This window comes from Mustela nivalis (assembly GCF_964662115.1).
Source record: "Mustela nivalis genome assembly, chromosome: 13".
Lineage (NCBI taxonomy): Eukaryota > Metazoa > Chordata > Mammalia > Carnivora > Mustelidae > Mustela > Mustela nivalis.
In genome coordinates, this window is record NC_139032.1 from 86,037,728 (window position 1) to 86,056,514 (window position 18,787).

Sequence of the window (18,787 nt, forward strand, 5' to 3'; positions counted from 1 at the left end):
GGCCCTTTGTCAGGCCTCCGCTCCCAAGGGCATCTTATCTGCCTGAACAGGTTGTAATCGGCCAGGGTCACAGACCCCCTTCCTCTTGCCAACACTGAGTAAACAAACCCTTTTGCCTAGAGGGTGGTGGCAGCCCTCTCGAGTCCAGGACTCACCAGGCTCCTCCCAGGGCTGCAGCCCTGCGGCCTCCTTCCTGCTGGGCCCTGCAGGAAATTTCCACTCCCTGCCCTCAGCACCCCCAGGCTCTAGAGCCAAATCCGAGCACCCCCCCCCCGTGACCACCCCACCCCCAACGGCGGTCTCCCCCTCATTTGCTGCTCATGCTTCCCCCTCCAGTTCCATGAAGCTTTCAGGGTCCGTGTTAGCATTTCCTCCCCTCCCACGTCTCCCTGCCAGAAGCACTTCCACCAACTTGTACAGGCCTCCTCCTCATCCTTCGGGCCTCAGAAGAATGTCACCTCTACAAAGTGCCCTGTGTCATTGGCCTGCTGTCCTTAGCACCCTCCAGGGCCTGCCTGGGACGGAGCTGCCAGAGGGCCCCTCCCCTTCCTAGAACTTCCTAGAACCAGGAGAGCAGTGTCTGGACCTGTCTCACCCGTTAGGAAACCAGGGTTCTAAGAGGTGAGGTGACTTGCCTGAGGTCACACAGGAAGTGGGAGGAGGGACTGGAACAGCCAGGTGGGCTTGGTTCAGGAACCCGCACACCTCTGGAGCTCCCAGGTCTCCACCCAAGCTACAAAACAGACTCACTGGCAGGCTGCGGAAGCTAACCATCCTGTGCGTGAGCTCCCAGGCTGGAGGGCGTGGGCACTGTCCTGAGGAAGCCCATAGCCAGGCCAGAGGGAGTCAAGCTCTATCCCAGAGACAAAGGAAATGGAACCAGAGCTTAGGTGCATTTATTCCTGAACAAATCATTACAAAACCGAGTCTGGGGTACTCACCGGCTCCCAGCCCCCACCCCAATGTGCAAAGGCTTGCTGCTGGCCTCTTCCTCCTCCACCTGACCCCTCCTGTTCCACAGCCTCCTCCAGGAAGCCCTCCAGTCTTCCCTCCTGGACTCTGGAAGAGCAGGGGCAAGTCCACCTCACTGAGGTCCAGCAATAAAGTGCCTGGTGTAGAGTGAGGGGGCAGAACCCAGGCAAAGGGGCTCCCGGCCCCTGAGAGCCTTCCCAGGCCCAGCTGAGGGGAGACCCTTGGATGACTCCAGCAGCTGCAGAAAAAGGGGCTGTGTGAAACCCCAGTTTGGCTGGGATTACCCCTCTTTGGAGTACCCCAAAGGCTACTCCAACAGGTGGAAAGCCTGACTGCTGGATGGCAGAAAAGGGAGCCTGGCTCTTTAAGAGCCAAACTAATGGCAGCTGAGTGGAGGAACTAAGGAAACAGCTGAAGGTTTGTTCCTTTCCTATTAGATCCCACCCACCCCCAACCCCTGTGGGAGTTTATGCAAAAATACCCTAAGTTTCCAGGAGGAGGTGAGGAAGAGGACTCCAGACCCCCAAGGAGCTGAGCCCCGCAGCAAGGGGTGGTGGCTGGAGGGGTCCAGTCTTAGGGAAGACAGACCCAAGGAGGTCAGTGGGGAAAGTGGGAAGGGGGCCTCAGACTCCACGTCAGAACTTGACACAGGCAGGAGGGTGACCAGAGAGAGGGCAAGAGTTTTGTCCAAAGCCACTCAGGACAGAGCCAAGACCCAGATGCTGGCTCCTACCTCTAAGATACCCCCCACAAGCTCCCAAATGCCCTGGCCTCGCCTCCAGACACAACTCCCACTCCCATGCAACCTCTCTTTCTGGCTCTGGGAAGTGAGGGAGCAGCAGAGTTCCCAGCTCTATAGGACAGGACCCCACTGTCCCAGCCAACAGGGAGTGATGGGGGAGGGGCGGTGTCCATCCTGGGGCTCTGAACCAAGGCCTCATGGGAAAGCACATGTCCTTAGCCTCAGATAACTTCAGAAATACCCTGATTGACTGCTCAGACCCTGACTGGACAAGAAACACCTCCAACACCCCTGATTAACCACATAGCTCGAATCCAAATCCCTGATTGGTCAAGAGACACCCCCACGCCCTCACTGGCTGGAGGATACAAGGCCCTGATTGGCCCGAAGATACTCCGGCCAGCTCTGATTGGCCACGAGATGGCCCTTGGTTGAGTGGCTGGGAGGAGAGAGTGGTCTCTCCCGCCTTCCCCCCCCCAACCCCGTGGGAGGTCCACCGGCGGGGTGGCCTAGGTCCAGGAGGGATGGGAGAAGGTGATCCCGTACAGCTGGGCCCAGGAGGAGAAGACCCTCTTCTCGGTGATGAAGCGGTGGTGGTTGCCCTTGCGGCTGTGCTCATTCTGGATGTAGGTGACACACTCGTCCGGCCCCTTGGGCTCATAGTAGTGGTAGGGCATGCGCTGGAGGCGGGGCCGCTGGCTGGGGCAGAACAGATGGGAGCAGTCAGGGCACAGGAGGCACCAGCGGGGCCCGTCCCTTCCAGCTCCTGACTTGCTAGAGGACTTCATTGGGGGAAATCCCTGTCCCTCCCAGGGCCTCAGTTTCCCCATCTGTAAAATGGATGTAGGATGGACGATTTATGACCACCCAACTTTGTTCCTGTTTTTTGTTTCTTGTGGGTTTTTTTGTTTTGTTGTTGTTGTTTTTTAATGACCGAAATTTTTCCTTTCCTTAAGAGGGTGGTAGTGTAGGGTAGTGGTAAGAAGTAAGGCTCTGGAGCCTGGCCCCAGTGCTTATTGTTTGTGGGACCTTAGGCTACTCACAAAATGCCTTCCTCAGTTTTTCTCATCTATGGAACAGAAAGAATAAGACAGCTATCCATGAGGGTCCCTGTGAGAAGTAAACGACATAACAAATAGAGCCAGGCTTGGAACACGGTCAGGACTTGGTGAAGTACACTGTCACCCAGCAGACTTGTCATGTGATGATATTAATGATAGTTATTATTAATATACAAACTCTGGACTCTGGCTGAGTTGGGGGGAGGCCCCCAAGGTAGAAGCCTAGATCGCTGCAGAGCGGTTTGAATGCCAGAAAACAGAAACCCTCAAAGACACCCCCCAGCCAAAATCTCCGGGGTTCCAGCCTGAAACCAGTGACTGGTTGTTGTGGGGGGGGGGCTCACCTGCAGTAGTCCGGGGGGACCATGCCATAGACATGCACGTGGTCACACAGCTCCACCGCTATGACCATGGTGAACCAGCCGGTGCTCAACCACGAATGGGACTTCTCCCTGCCGGCAAAGAGGGGGCATGCGGATGGGAAGGAATGGTCAGCCCATCTGGAGTTTCCCAGAACTCTCCCTCCCCCGCCCTAGGGGCCCCGCCCCCACTTCAGGGACCTCCCCCCAGTCCAGCCCCACTGTGGGAGCATGTAACACGCTGGCAGAGGGCTTGTCTGGGCAGAGATGAGGGGTGTGGAGAGAGCTCCTCTGGAGGAACAGCACATGCTGGGAATCAACTCCTGGAGATTTAGTCACAGCAGAGCAAGTTGCAAGTGACCATGAACTTACTAGACTCATGGTCTTGCTTAAAGGAACTTTCTAGAAGCTGTCCCCACGCTAGGAGCAAACACCTAATGGGAGACTCATCAGAGGTCATGCTGTGACCCCAGGTTCAGAGCAAGGCATAGGAAGGAGCCAAGGGTCTAGAGCTGAGCTGCCCACTGCAGCAGCCAGGAGCCACATGTGGGCGCGACTTGTGGCTAAAATGTGCTATCAGTGTAAAATACACATGTGATGTTTTAGTGTGAAAAAAACACAGAAAATTGGGGCACCTGGGCGGCTCAGTGGGTTAAGCCTCTGCCTTTGGCTCAGTTCATGATCTCGGGGTCCTGGGATCGAGCCCACATTGGGCTCGGGAAGCAGGCTAAGCAGGGAGCCTGCTTCCACCCCTCTCTCTCTGCCTGCCCTTCTCCTTACTTGTGATCTCTCTCTGTCAAATAAATAAAATCTTTAAAAACACACCTGCAGGGGCGCCTGGGTGGCTCAGTGGGTTAAGCCGCTGCCTTCGGCTCAGGTCATGATCTTAGGATCCTGGGATCAAGTCCCACATCGGGCTCTCTGCTCAGCGGGGAGCCTGCCTCTCTACCTACTTGTGATCTCTCTGTCAGATAAATAAAATCTTTTTTAAAAAAATATTTTATTTATTTATTTGACAGTGAGAGATCACAAGTAGGCAGAGAGGCAGGCAGAGAGAGAGGAAGGGAAGCAGGCTACCTGCTGAGCAGAAAGCCCAATGTGGGGCTCAATCCCAGGACCCTGATCATGACCTGAACCGAAGGCAACGGCTTAACCCACTGAGCCACCCAGGCGCCCCAGATAAATAAAATCTTAAACACACACACACACACACACACACACACACACAGAAAATATCACTGGTGGTTTTTGACTATATGTTTAACTAAAAATAGTTTGGATATATTTAAAGGAAGGTGGTTCTTTGTAAAGTTTTTTGTTGTTGTTTTTTTTTTTATATTTATTTATTTGACAGAGAGAGACACAGCGAGAGGGAACACTAGCAGGGGGAGCAGCACGAGGGAGAGGGAGAAGCAGGCTTCCTGCCAAGCAGGGAGCCCGATGTGGGGCTCAGTCTCAGGACCCCTGGGATCATGACCTGAGCCAAAGGCAGACGCTTAATGACTGAGCCACCCAGGCGCCCCCTTTGGGAAGTTTAAATAGAAAATAAACCTCTCAGGAGACTGGCAAAGAAAAAGAGAGAAAAGACATAAATTACCAATATCAAGAATAAAACAGAGACTATCCTCACAGACCCTGCAGATATGGAAGAGCGGTAAGCAAACCATAAACAATTATGTACATAAATTTCCCAACTTAGATGAAATAGGCCAATTCCTTGAAAATCAAGATGAAACCAAAACTCAGTCAATATGAAACAGATTAACCTAAGTATGTGTGACTATTAAGAAACTGAATTCATCATTCAAAACCTTCAAAAAAGAACTCTCCAGGCCTAGACAGTTTCACTGGCAAATTCTACCAAACATTTAAAGAAGAAATAGCACCAATTCTACACATTTTTCTGAGGCCAGCATTACCCATAAGACCAAAGCCAGGCAAAGACAGTAGAAAACCACAGATTGATATCTCTTGTGAACACAGACACAAAAATCTCAAAAAAATATTAGCATATCATATCCAGCACTATATAAAATAATACACTACAACCAAGTGAAGTTTATTCTAATAATACAAGTCTGATTCAATATTCAAAAATCAATCAATATTCAAAAATATACATGGTGGCATAATCCACCATACTTATAGCCTTAAGGAAAACCAAATAAGCATATCAACTGATACAGAAAAACACTTGATAAAACTTAATATCCAATAATGATAAAAACTCTTAGCAAATTAGAGGAGGGAACTTCTTCAACTCAATAAAGGACAGCTAAAAACTACAGCTAACAACTTATTCAATGATGAAAGACCAAATGTTTTCCCACTGAGACTGGAACCAAGGCCAAGGATGTCTATTCTCACCACTCTCCATACCATCTGACCTTGTGTCAAAAGTCCTAGCCAACGTAATAAGGCAAGAAAAAGAAATAAGAAGCATACCACTGGAAAGGAAGAAATAAAACTGTTCTGAATTACATATCCTTATGATATGATTACATGTATAGAAAATCCCAATGAAGCTGGGAAAATCTCCCAGAACCAGTAACTAAGTTTGGCAGGATTATAGGATACAAAGTCAAGACACAAAAATCAATCGTATTTCTGTATATCAGCAATGAGTAATTGGGAACCCCCTAAAACTTTAAATACAATTTACAATAGCTCCTTCAAATCTTAACTATTTAGGGATAAAACAAAGTATAGGATCTATAAGCTGGATGTATTGGGTTAAATAAAATATATTAAGATTAATTTCACCTGTTTCTTTCTACTTTATTAATTTGGCTACTACAGAAATTTAAATGACATATATGGCTTGCATTATATTTCTACTGGATAGCACTGGCCTAGCTTTTTTGGAGAGATCAGCCAGAAAAGGACATGCTGGCAAAGATGTATTCTTAGGATAGAGCATGCTGGGAGCAACTATATGCCTAAAGTAAGACATGCTCGGTTCAGTGAATACCGGCCATGAGCCATTGGGAGCTCTCCTAGAAAGATGCTAGGCATATGCCATCTTAGAGCAGAGCATGCTGGGAGCCCTGTTCCCTCGGAGCAATGCATGCTGGGAGGAAGCCCTCCTGGCGAGACATGACAGTGCAGAGTATGTTGGAAATAACTCCTGCTACCCTGGAAAACGTGACCAGAGGGTGGCAGGAAGTGATCACACCCTCAGAGCAGTGCATGCTGGGAACAGCAGGCCCTCCAGGCCGAGAATGCCGATGGGGAGCGCGGGGCTGGCCAGAGGGGGCAGGCAGGAGGCTGGTACCTGTCCTTGCCCGTCTCACCCCGGAACAGGTCGTCAAACTGGCGCATGCGGCCGGGAGAGACGGCATAGGCCTCCATGTTGGGGAACACCAGGCCTGCCCGCTGGATGACACGCACAAGGCTGCCCTGGGGCTTCTGCATCTTGTTCGGGGGCCCCCAGAAGATGAACACGGTTTCGGGGGTCCGGTTGACAAACTCCTGGGGCCTCCGCAGCACACGGAACACGCTGGAATGGGCGACCACGCGGAAGGTGGTCTTGTTGCCTACGTCGGCTGAGTAGCCCGTGGTGGGCGCATCGTTCATGCGGATTGTGCACTCGGCTCGCTCAATCTCGGGGCCCAGTTTGGTTCCCAGCAGGTGGCTAGAGCTGGTGACGATCACACACTGGTGGCACCGGGAGGGCAGCGTCTGGGAGGGGGTGAGCAAAGTCAACACTGTCTGTCATGTCCACTCAATGCCTGTACATCCAGGCCTCTTGGAGGCAGGAATTAATTTGCCCATTTTATTTTATTACTTATTGTGATGGGGGGAGGGGTGGGCAGAGGGAGAGAAAGAATCTTAAGCAGGCTCGATGCCAAACATGGAGCCTGATGTCGGGCTCAAGATCATGGCCAGAGCCACAATCGAGAGTCAAACACCCAACTGAACGAGCCACCCAGGTAACCTTATTTTGCCCATTTTAAAGACAAGGAAACTGTCAAAGGCTGTTCCTTTGACAATAAATATTACAGCAACTGGCTAATGGCCAAATATTAGGGACAGAGCAATGAATAAAAGGGACCCCCCTTCTGCCTTCAAAAGGCTCATCGTCAGAGAGACAGACAGTGAACAAGTAAAAAACTAATGGCAAGTGGTGAGTGAAACATGCTACAAAGACAATGCAGTTCGGGCAAGGGATCAAGAGCGACAGGGGTGGGGGCTACTCTAGGAAGATCATCTGGCAGGGCAGGGCGGTGGGGGGCCCTCGGAGCTGAGACTTGGAAGATGAAGAGGAACCATGTAGGAAAGTTAACAAGGCAGGAAAAAGAGCAAGACCAGAGGCTCTGATGTGGGAATGACCACAGTGTGTTGACAGGCAAAAGAAGGCCACTCGGCTGGGGCAGAGTGAAGGAACAGGAGGACAGGACAGTCATGCAGGGATGTCCCCAAAGTCACACAGCAGAGAAGGGTAGTACCTGGGTAGGAACCCAGGTCTACCTGACCACAGAGCCCGAGCCCAGTCCAGTTCCCCTAAGAGGACATCCTTCCCAGGGCACCACCCACAAACAACGCCCCGCCTTGTCAGTCCGACAGGGTGTGGAAGCCCCTCTGGGTCTTTGTTTCCCCACTGGAGAATCAGTCAGAACCACATGTTCTCTGGGGCCTAATTTCTTGCCATGGAATTCCTGTTTACCCTTTAAGCCCAAGTTCAGGAGCTACCTCCTTCAGGCAGTCCTCCCTGAGTCCCTGCTCTGAGATCTGATGGCAGATCCCATGGACCTCAAATCTTGACTGTTCCAGCTTTCCCGAGCTCTGCTGGCATCCCTGTCTATAAGCCCAGTGCTGCCTCATTCCCTTGTTCCCGTGTCGCCCACTCTCAAGCTCTTCTGCTTTCTTCCAGGTTCCATTATTTTTATTTTAAGAGTTCTTAGGGTCTAGAGACAGATGCTGATCGGTCTCTGAAGACCTGCTAATGGGCCCTTTCCAGTAAGGGTGTATTCAGATCCTGAGAAATTCAGGAGGATTTGTGAGGGAGGAGAGGGAGGCAGGCACAGATTGGAAGACCTCCTCTTCCTGGAAGGTGGGAGTCCATATTCCAGGCCAGCGATTATATCCTTGGCCTCCTAGAAAACATTTAGGGCTTAGAGGCTTCTAGGGGGGACCCCCAAAACACAATGTCAGTCTCATGGCTATGCAAGGCAAACAGAAGTCCTGGGAATAATGTTTGGGTTCTCTACTGAGCTGCACCTCTGTGTGGCTTTGGACAAATGACTTTACCTCTCTGAGTCTTGGTTTCTCCATCTCTTCAAGGGAGCTAACGATGCCGACCTCCCAGGGTCGGTATGATGATTACCGCTAATTACAGTACCCAGCACACAGCAGGCAACGGACAACGGACAGCCATTATTGTGACTGTTTCTGTATTGTCAGGCCCTCCAGTGCTCAGCTTCCAAACCATGTGTGGAATCCCCAGCAGGGAGAGATCAGGGAAAACCAGAGACATCTCTCCTTAGGGATTCTGACTCACTAGGCAGTAAGGTATCAGGGCTAAAAATGGGATCTTGAAGAAAATGGAGGCCCAGAGGGGGACAAGGGCACCTGTTCGAGGTCACACAGCCAACAGGGGGCTGAAGGAACTGGAAGCCAGGGCCTTGACTCTCATTTAGGAAGAACGGAAATAGCAGAGAGAAGAGGTAGAGGAGGTGGGAACAGAGATGGCGGGCCGCGGGGTGGGTCAGCTGTCAGCCGGGTCTCGGGGAGCCCCCCAGAGCTGTCGTGCTACCTTGTTGCCGAGAATCGGGACATACGCGTCGGTGATGCTCCACTTCCTGACGTTGATGGGCTTGCGGGTGCGGCCCCGCAGGGAGCCGTAATGGAAGACCTCACTGGCACTGTTGGAGCTGTAGAGGATGAGGATGGTGATGAGGGCGAAGAGAACCACGAACACTGCTGAGCGCTGCTCCTGGAGAGGGGAGAGGCCACTGAGCGCCCAGCCGCCATACAGGCCTCTGCCTCGTCCCTGCCACCTGCCTTGCCCGGCTCCCTCCTGCTCATCCTTCCAGACCAGCTCAGACACCACCCCCTCCGGCCCCCTGAGCACCCCCATCCCAGCACGGGTCACGCTGCATTCAAACTGCCACCCCCCTCTCCCTGCCCCGTAAGACCATAACCTCTGAGGGCTGGGACCGAGACAGCCTCCATGGCCACCGTATCCCAGCTCCCGGATTACAGAAGCCCAGGGGGTTCTCTGGGAGGATTCGCTGGATTGGATTGCATATGTCAGAGGGATCCCTCCGGGGGCAGCTGGAAGAATGCTTGGAGACAGCTGGGGCATTCAAGGGACAGGGCCCAAGGTCTTCCTTCCCCAAACAGGAATTCCCTGTAATATTTATCTTTCATTAAGCCTGGAGGGGATGGATCTGGTCAGGAATTGCGGTGCATGGGCACTCAGGGCCCACCGTGTCACCGAAAGGGCAGGAAAGGGATATCCAAAGTATCTGCTGGGACTAATCCGCCCAGGCCCTGCACGGCCAGGCAAGATCTGGAAGTCCTGGCTCCTTGTGCTGCTTGTTCACGTATTGCCTCTCAGGTCCAAGCTCACCCTCTTTGCCTGCTCTGCGAAAATGGGCCTGGGCCCTTACATGTGTTTCTTTGCCAGTTAATTGCAGATTGAGCTTTGTTGGTAAATGGCACTGGAGAGGCAGTTCAGGAGAAAAGGAGTTTGCTTCCTGAGGCTGGGGGGCCTGACGCATGGTCCGTGCCCTTGCCCCTCCACAGTGCAGGGCTCCCACAGCACTTGCTCCAGCCCCGGTGCCCGGTGGCCAGGAGCTGCCAGCAGCTAGCAGCTGGATGCACTCCGCAGCTCCCCTCCAACCCCCTTTCCTTGCCTTCAGGCAGGCTGGAAGCAGAGTGCCTCCGGCTCCCGCTGTGATCACAGCTTCTCCAGAGTTCAGCTCGGACTGTACACTCAAACACCAGAGGCCATAGGCTCCCTCCCTGGAGCAGTTCTGTATGGGCTCCGAGTGTCTCTTGGGAGTGGCAGCCTTCCCTGTAACTCAGGAGGTGGTTTTATGACAACTTTAGGCCAAATCCACTGGCCCAGGGCCACAGTGGGTTCTCTGCCATCCTGTGGGCCAGAGCTGTGCCCTAGACCTCAGCCCTGCAGGTGGGGCCTGCTCCTTCCTATATTCCTTAGAATTCCAAGTCCTCATTACTCTGATGCCTGGCTGTTGCAGAGAATTCTTTCCCCTAATCTTTCCCTGTTCAAATGACTGTGTGCTTTCCCTCTCCCAATCAGACCCAGATCGATATGCCCACATCACACTACTCCAACCCTTGGGCTCTGCGGTGGATCCCTGGAAAGGGGTGCATGGGGCCGGGCACATAGTAGGTGCTCAGGAAAACATGAATGCATGGATCACTCTGACACCCTCAGGGTGCTGCTCACAACATCCTGTCCTCTTTGACTCTGACCATTGCCCCTCCCCTCCCCCACCCTTCACAGTCACCTTCTCGGCCCACCCTTTACCACAGATGGACCAGTCAAAACTAGGAAGAGAGAGGTGGACCAAGTCCGGAGAGAGACAGGGGCTTGGCCAAAGCCAGAGATCAGTGGCCACAGCAGAGCTCAAGCCATGGCCTCTCAGGCATCAGGCACTTCTTGGTAGGGGAGACACTGGTGGTGGCCTGGGTCTGAGGCAGGTCCAAAGGAGCCCATTTCGCTGAGGAAGTAAAAGGCTGAGATGGGGACAAGAAGTGAAAGGGGACTCACTTTGTTGCTACTCATCTCTCTCCGGCGTCTGCTGAGGGGCAGGGGCCGGCGTCCTGCAGGTGGCCCAGGGGGCAGGGATGTGGGGTCACACCTGCAAGTCACAGAAAGGTTACAGCTTGGGAGCTCTCCCTCTAGCACAGCTGGTCAAAGGCTACACCGTCCCCACCAGCCCTCCTACCCATCCACGACTTCAAGGCTCTTCATTTTGCAGAGAAAGGTACTGAGACCCAGAAAGGGCAGGAACCTGCCCGTGGTCACAGAGCCGGGTGGTGGCAGAGCCCTGCCTCTCTCCTTGCCCCTTGTTCTCTCCCACTCTGCTCCCTGAGCAGGGACCTCCCCATACTTTCGCTCTTTTAGACAGCTGGCAGGCCTTAAAGCTGACTCCCCTGCTGGGGGCTTGTCCCCCACCCAGCAAGAGCCCCATGCATTCCTATCCCAAACCCTGACTGAGGTCCCTGCAGCCTTGGAATAAAGCAATATTCCTTCTAGGTCCCCAGACTCCTCTGCACAGGCACCCTTCCAGATCTTGCACAAACTGTCCCTTCTATCTCGAACAGCTGCCCTCTTGCACCCTGCTCATGCCCTCTCATCCTCCAAGCCTGGGGTAGGCCAGCAACTTCCTGTGTGTCACCTCCTGGCTAGGCTAAGAGCTCTCTGAGGGTGGGGTGGGTACAGATCCTCAGTCACACTCTCCCCCTGTGCCTCCAAAGCCACGGGATTGGGTGCAGGAGGTTCAGTGAATGATTCCGCTAATTAACAATGAGATCTTGGGGGGTTAAGGGCACAACTCACCAATGGGCTATAATTACAGCCCCACCCTCAGGGGTGGGGGTGGGGGGGCTCCAGTGATGATGCAGCCCAGGACAGCCCTTCCTTCCTGCCCATCTGCCCTCAGCGGCCGGTGCTGCGAGGGGACATTCTCACAGGCCCTAGCTCCCCTCCAGACCTCAATTTCCCCACCTGTCAAAAGGGAGTAAGTACTTGCAACCAGCCACCTCCCGCAGATTCAAGGACAGAGGAAGAATGTGCAGAGGGACAACCAGGGCCCCGGGCTCCCCAGCTCTGTCCTCCCCTCCAGGGGCCTCCCAGCTCCCGCCACTATCTCCGCCCCCTGACCTGGCCGCTGTTTACTCCTACACTGCCACCAGGAATAGCCATAGAACCTCAGGCCAAAGGAGGCTCCCCCCAATGCCGCTCCTGATTGGTTGATCCCCGACTCCGCCCACTGCCCGGCCCCGCCCCTTCCCCGCGGGAGCCCCCCTCCTCCCCAGCCAGGTCTCAGATTTCTCCCGGGCTGGAGGGCCCATCAAGGAGTTCACGGGGCCTCTCACTGGGTCCAGTGCCCGCGATACAGATCAGGAAACTGAGGCTCATTAGAAGAGAAAAGCAGCTTGTCTTTGGACTCACAGCCCGTTATGGCGCAAGACGGGAGTCCAGAATCCCAGGGTCGCACCCATCAGCGTTGACCCTCTGGCCGTTCAGGCCCTCACGGTCCAGCTGTCTCTGAGCGGAGCCTTTCCTCTCACTACCGTTTCCTTCTTATGCCCCACGCTCCAGAAACACCACGGATCTCCAGTTCCCAGGCCCACCCCTACTTTCCCACCTTTGCCTGAGCAGTGCCCTCAGCCAGGACCACCGACCCTCTGGTCAGCCCCGTCACAATCCTGCTCTGAGAAGGCCATGGTCACAGCATCTCAGGTGCCAGTGCGAATCCCGGTTCCACCACTTACTGGCTGAGGGGCCTCGGGCAAGCCATGTGACCTCTCTGAGCCTCAGTTTCCTCATCTCTGAAATGGGAATAATAAGAGTAGGTAACTTACAGGGTTGTTGAAAGGATTCAAGCAGATGTGGCAAGGGAAGCACCGGGCTTGAAAGTGCTTGGTCAGTGCCTGTCAGTAGCTGTTCGTCTCGTGGTTATTCATTGTTGGGGGCCTGCCTCACCTTGAGCTTGCGAGGGAAACACTGCCCCTTCTCCGACACCTAGCCTAGCCACTTCCCTCTAATATCGAGGAAGGCATGCAGGGAGCCACACTGCGCATCACCCACTCACCCCATCCTCCCGGCAACGCTGCAAGGGAAGGACTCTTACTCCCCATTTCACAGATAAGGAGACTGAGGTTCAGAGAGGCAGAGCTGCCCAGAGTCTTCCGGGGAGCCTTGTTTACAGTCTTGTTCTCAGGGAGCAGCCTGGGGCTGAGCTTGCCGGGATCTCCCTCCAGGATCTGCCGGGACTGGAATGGGCCAGAGGCCACCAAGTGTGTGCTCAGCACCCGGCCTAGCACTAGGGAGCAGGCCTGCTGGGAAGCGACTTGCTCAGGCTGGAGAGGCCTGGGGAGTTGGCAGCCCAGAGTGCGGGGCCAGGAGTGTGGCCTCAGCCCCGAGGCTGGCAGAGCAGGAGGGCTGAGTCCCTGCGCTAAGGGTGGGGGCCACACCCTGCTCTCTTTTTGGGGGCTTTGCCTCTCTCGGCGTGGGGGAGTCCTCCGGCAGGGTCGAGACGCCCCCACGAGCCTCGTGGGAGGAGGGCTCTGAGGAGAAGGGGGAGGGAGGCTCCTAATGTCTACATGGGGGGTCGCTGAGCCCGTGGGTCCACTGGCGGGGTGCGACTCACCCTCTACACCCCCTTTTGCGCTGACCACCTCCCCCAGTTCCCGCACTCCGGGAGGTCCACAGCCCTAGCCCTAGCTGGGAAGAGGAGGGAGGCAGGACGGCGGCAGGTCCCCGAGCTCTAACGATGGAGTCAGCGGCAGGGGCCCCGCGAACCCTGCGACAGCCCATGGGCGCGAGGACCGGGATCTCCAGGCGCGACTGCCGGGAGTGGGTCTAGGGGAAATCTGGGGCCCCGCATCTTCCCCCTGCCCTGGGGGCTCCCCGCCCCCGCCCCGGGGCGCAGGCAGCGCTCCCCTCCCGCTACCCGCCCCCGCACGGCGCCCGCTCACCTCCCCCGGGGAGCGCCCGGCCCCCCGCGGCCCCCGAGCCCCCTCACATGGCGCCGGGAGCCGAGAGCCGGGGTCCGCGCTGCTCCGGCCGCCCAGGCCCCGCCGCAGCCCCCGCCCGCCGGGTCCTAGCGCCGCCGCCACCGCCGCCGCTCGGGCCCAGGCCAGGGAAGCGGGCGGAGCCTGGAGGGGCCGCGGGTGACTCCGCCCCGGGGCGGTGCTGGCGGGGAGGGGTGAGGGGCAGGCGACCCCGGGCCGGGACCGCACTAGCACAGCCCTTGCTCGGATGGGCAGCCTGTAGTGGCAATAACCCCCCCCCACCACCACCACTACCCCCCACACACAGAACAGCCTTCTGGAGCCGTTCACTGTGAGTCGGAGCCGCTTCTATTCGCTTTATTGCCGCCAGGACCTGGATGGGGAAACTAAGTCCTGGGGCACATTGCGCTTGGAATCAGTCGAGTTTCTCCCTGGGCTCCCCTACCCGGGGCCTCCAGAGCCTTGCATCCACTAGCCACCATGGGTGAACTCGGGGGTTCTCCCTTGGATTCAAGTCTACTGTGCCCTCTGCTAGCTGCTGAAGCTTGCACATCATTTACCCTTCCTCTGCCTCTGGAAAATAGGAAGAACAACCTCATGGGGTGTCGTCAGGATTAAAAATGTTATGTTACTTCTTAGAGTTATCAGGGTATTTGTGACATCGTTTTATGTGATGGTACCCCTGACTGGGACTTGGTCAAACACACAAAGGCACAGTCCAGCTAGAATGAAGGATGCAGAAGCGCTATGCACCGCCAGGAAGAAATGTCCAGGATATTTACAGGCTGTTCAAGCGAAGAAAGCAAGTGAAAGAAGTTAATCATTCTGGAAAAGGAAATTGTAAAAATATGCTTTCCGCTCCTGGATATGTATCCTGGAGAAATTCTTGCCACGTGCACAACAAAGTTGGGAGTAGCAGAGCTAGACATAGCACAAAACCGGAAACAGCCCATATATCTGTCAACAGGAGAATGGATTTGTTTCCCTGTCTGGATGCCCAGGTGGGATATTACACAGCAGGGAAAAATGAATGAGCTACAATGACATGGATTTTAGAAACATGAGTGGTGAAAAAGACCAGTCCCAGAAGACAAATAAAACTACATGCTATGTTGTTTGAGCTATGGCAGCCCTCACAACCAGGGAGAGGTTTAGCTTTTTGCCTATTCAAATGATTAAACTTTTAAACCAGCAAAAGTCAAGAACATAGCTGTCTCTGTGGGGGAGGCAGGGACTCGGGAAGGGAGAGGAGGAAACACAGAGCCATGCAGTTCTAGTACCTTCCGGTCTTTCAGTGGGACATGGGTTTAAGAGGGTCGTTATATTATTATGTTTTGTCACTTGTGAGTATGATGGATGACATCATTTGTATGTATCACAGTATTCAAAAAATAAAAGAGAAGGAGGAGATAAATCAAATGAAAATATGATTTTTCATTCTGCCTATTAGTGATTAAAGTGCTAAGAGTGATTGTTTCCGGGGATGCTTGGGTGGCTCAGTTGGTTAAATGTCTGCCTTCAGCTCAGGTCATGAACCCACAGTCCTGGGATGAAGTCCCTCATCCGGGAGCCTGCTTCTCACTCTCCCTGCTTGTGCTTTCTCTCTCTCATTCTGACAAATAAGTAAATAAAATCTTTTTTTTTTTAAGTGGTCATTTCTGGAATGATAAAATTATGGGCTGCTTTTGTTTTTTTTGTGTTTTGGGGGTGGGTGCTTAACTATTTTACAGAAATTTTAAGATAGTAGCTACACGATGTTTTTATACTTAAAAACTGAGTTTTTAACTTATAAAAAAAATAAACTGCATCTATAACACAATTTCTAAAAAATACATCTATATCTGTAGAATTGTAAATGCACACAAAAGGTCTGGAAGAATCCATACTGGACTACTGGCAGGAGTTCTCCCTGGAGAATAGATACGGGGCAGGAGGGGTAGGTGTTACCTTCACTTTTTGCTTTGTTAAGTTCCAGGCTGTTCACAATGGAGTCATTTGTTAATACTACTTTGTGTTCCATTAAAACAAAAGTGGGGGGGGGCCAAGGTTTGTCTTCTAGGCTGTGGAGGCACCCCCAACTGGGCAGGGGGGCTCAGTGGGGAGAGCCAAAGGTGGATTCAAGGCCTCTTGCCCCCCCTGCTGTCCACCTCTATGTGCTTCCTGAGCACCACTCCACTCCAGCCCCCAAACCTCACCCTGCCAGCCCAGGGACAGAAAACCACAGGGTAGGGAACAAGGCTGTCCAGTGGGAAGGCTGATGTTGGGGGTTCAGAGAGCAGCCCCTTGTCCAAAGTCACCCTGCAGGTTGGAGGCTGTACGAGAGGCGGGGGCGTCCTGTCCCCAGCTCTGCTTCCTGCCCCAGGCCAATGACACGGACTCCGGAAATCAAAAGAGTGCAACAGCCCAGCTCCTGGACCAAATCCGGACCTGGAGCTCCCCCCTCAGGCCTGCCATGTCTCTGGGCCCAGACTGACTCCAGGAGGCTCCGCTTCAGGGTCAGCTTCCCTTCCCTGGGCCCCAGGAACAGGAACAACCGTGTCAGTAATCACCAGGGTAAGAAGAACAGCTCTGGGAGTGTCGGGTGCTTTCTCCTGTGCTAAGCACTTTGCAGACAGGCCTCCCCGAATTAGAATGAACTATGAGATGGGTGCTACACTCCAGAGGGAGAAAGTAAGGCTCGGGTGTGGGCAGATGCCCAGGCTGGGATTCCCCCACGCTTGTCTACTGAATTACCATGAGCCGTTCTGCCCCGAAGCCCCAGGCCTGCCTCACGCCCACAGCAGGACTTTCATGGATGGCTGGCCAGTGCTGGAGCTACCCTTTAAACCTGCCCGGAGCGGGTCCTCCCCACAGGGCTGCCCGTCCACGGTCAGGCAGAGGTGGCCTCTGCGTCAGGCCTTCCTGTCCCAGAGTGGGCATCCTGAGTGTGACCACCCTCCCTTCTGAACCCTTAGCAATCTTTGCCCTAGGAAGAGCCCATCAGGACCTCCTCACCCACCACCAAAGCTCTCAATTTACATGGACTAAAACCAAGGCCCATAGATGGGTCCACACCTGGCCCCATCTCCCCACTACCTCCTGGGAAGATCCAGTGTGGGACCCAAGCCTGAAAGCTGGAGCCTCTTTCCCTCCAGCTAGAGAAGGAACCCAAGGGAAGGGCTTCTGGAAGAGAGACCAGTGGGGAGTCCCCAGCGGGTGTAGACCTGCACACAGGAGCTCTCCATAAGCCCGTGTTCCCGAGACCTGGGCAACGGGTCTGCAACCAGGAAGCAGCTGGTCCTAAATAGCAGGCTGGAGTAGTCAGGTGGGCCCGGTGACCTGGGCACAGGAGCCCACCGGTGTCCAGAAGAACCTGTCATCTTCTCTTCATCTGCCTAGATGAGGTTTGAGTGTGAGTTCCTGGCCTGGCCCCAAGTTCCTTCTGAGAACAGACCCCTAATGACACCAGTGCTTCTAGGCTATGAGACTCACCTAGTCTCCCCTCTGACCTCAGGATGAAGTAGATCAGTCCCCAGCAGGCCTGCTAAGGGGACAAAGGGGCAGGGCTGTAGACAGGAAAACAGGGCCCCAAAGAGGGGCCATGAACCATGGTGCCCCAGCCCCACCACACCCCTCAGAGGTAGGAGGAAGCTCCTGCCCCCAGCTCACCTCTCAGAAGCTGCTGGAACTCCAGTGGCCGAGAAGGGGCTGCCTCAGAGAGCCTTCAGCAGGCCCAGAACCAGTCACCGGAGCAGCCAGGGGTCACCCTCCTTGGCCCGGAGAAAGTAGCCGATGGAGTATTTCTGCCAAGTCACCACCCCAGAAAGACACATTATTTAGGCCAACCCAGCAAAAAACATCCCACCCGGGGGCAGGACCAGGACAGAGATTCCTCTGTGCACTGGGCCCAGGGGCTGAGCCAGCATCTCCTGGGGGGACGGAGCAGGAGGAGGCGGCAACCCCTTGGAAGGGGGGTGAGTTTAAATCCTATCAGAACCATCTCTGGTGCTTGGAGAGGGGGGATGAGGCTGTGGGCAGGGAGGCAGCTGATGGGGCTGAGAGGTCTTGTAGCGCCTCTGTCCCTGCCAAGGGCAGGGGGACCCGGTTAGCCAGGGAGATCCCTTTGAAAATGACCGGACCCACCTATCAAGTGCCAGCCCTGGGGCCATCTCTCTGAATTCATAAAATCCCATGGGGAGGGACTACTTTTTTTTCCCTCTTTTTTTTTTAAAGGAGGTTCCATGCCTACTTGGGGCTTGAACTCATGACCCTGAGATCAAGAGCCGCACGCTCTACCAACTGAGCCCGCCAGGCACCCCAGTAGGGACTCCTTTAATACCTTTTACAGATGAGGAAGCTGAGGCCTGGAGGAAGGCACTAATTTGTCAGCATTCCACAGCAGGAGCCGGAGCGAGGCCAGGTCTCTGTTCCAGAGGCATCCCTCTGAACAGGATAGGATCTCCCCTTCCCAACCCTCTGCCTACCGGGTTACATCCCACCCTTACCTCTGCCCAGTACCTGTGCCCAGGCACAGGCTCCTGCCAGGCCAGCAGCTGGGGTGTGGCCAGCAGCCTGCTCCTCTCTACTTCCCAGCTCGGGGCTCTCCTCCCTCCTCCCTCCTCCCACGCCTGCAGAGGCTTCTGGGTCTGCCTGGCACTGGGGAGGGGGGAGGCAGGGCACAAAAGGCAGGGCTGTGGGCCAGGTGCCAGGTCTCCAGCCTCTCTGGAGAAGAGGCTGCGGGCAGGAGGGGAAGCGTGCTGGGTCACCCAGACTCCCTGACATGACTGGCCCCGTGATCTGTGGGGGTCCAGTGCAAAGTGAAAATCTGCAGCCCCTTCTTAAAAAACATAGTAAGAATTTCAAGCTAACAATAGCAGAGTATTATGCTAAGCATAGGACTCTGAACAGCTGTCCAGTTTATAGGCCCATAAAGCAGGCCCCAAACCCTGGGGCAGGGA

At 54.6% G+C, this 18,787-nt stretch overlaps 1 protein-coding gene across 15 annotated transcripts; it reads right to left on the minus strand.

Moving 5' to 3' along the window:
* Nucleotides 1-880: 880 nt before the first annotated feature.
* On the minus strand, nt 881-18,350 carry ST6GALNAC6 (ST6 N-acetylgalactosaminide alpha-2,6-sialyltransferase 6). 15 transcript variants are annotated; one of them, XM_082695717.1, is made up of 7 exons: nt 18,335-18,350; nt 17,499-17,632; nt 10,879-10,969; nt 8,890-9,069; nt 6,409-6,815; nt 3,120-3,227; nt 881-2,409 (listed from the first exon to the last, which is right to left on the minus strand). In XM_082695717.1, exons 3-7 carry the CDS (start codon nt 10,891-10,893, stop codon nt 2,010-2,012), a joined length of 1,110 nt encoding a protein of 369 aa, XP_082551843.1. In that variant the 5' UTR covers nt 10,894-10,969; nt 17,499-17,632; nt 18,335-18,350; the 3' UTR covers nt 881-2,009. The 15 variants fall into 15 exon arrangements, with proteins under 15 accessions (XP_082551843.1, XP_082551838.1, XP_082551845.1 ...); XM_082695712.1 differs by lacking the exon at nt 18,335-18,350 and adding an exon at nt 12,609-12,665; XM_082695719.1 differs by lacking the exon at nt 18,335-18,350 and adding an exon at nt 12,609-12,665 and having other exon boundaries at nt 881-2,413; nt 17,499-17,627.
* Between the last annotated feature and the right edge of the window lie 437 nt (nt 18,351-18,787).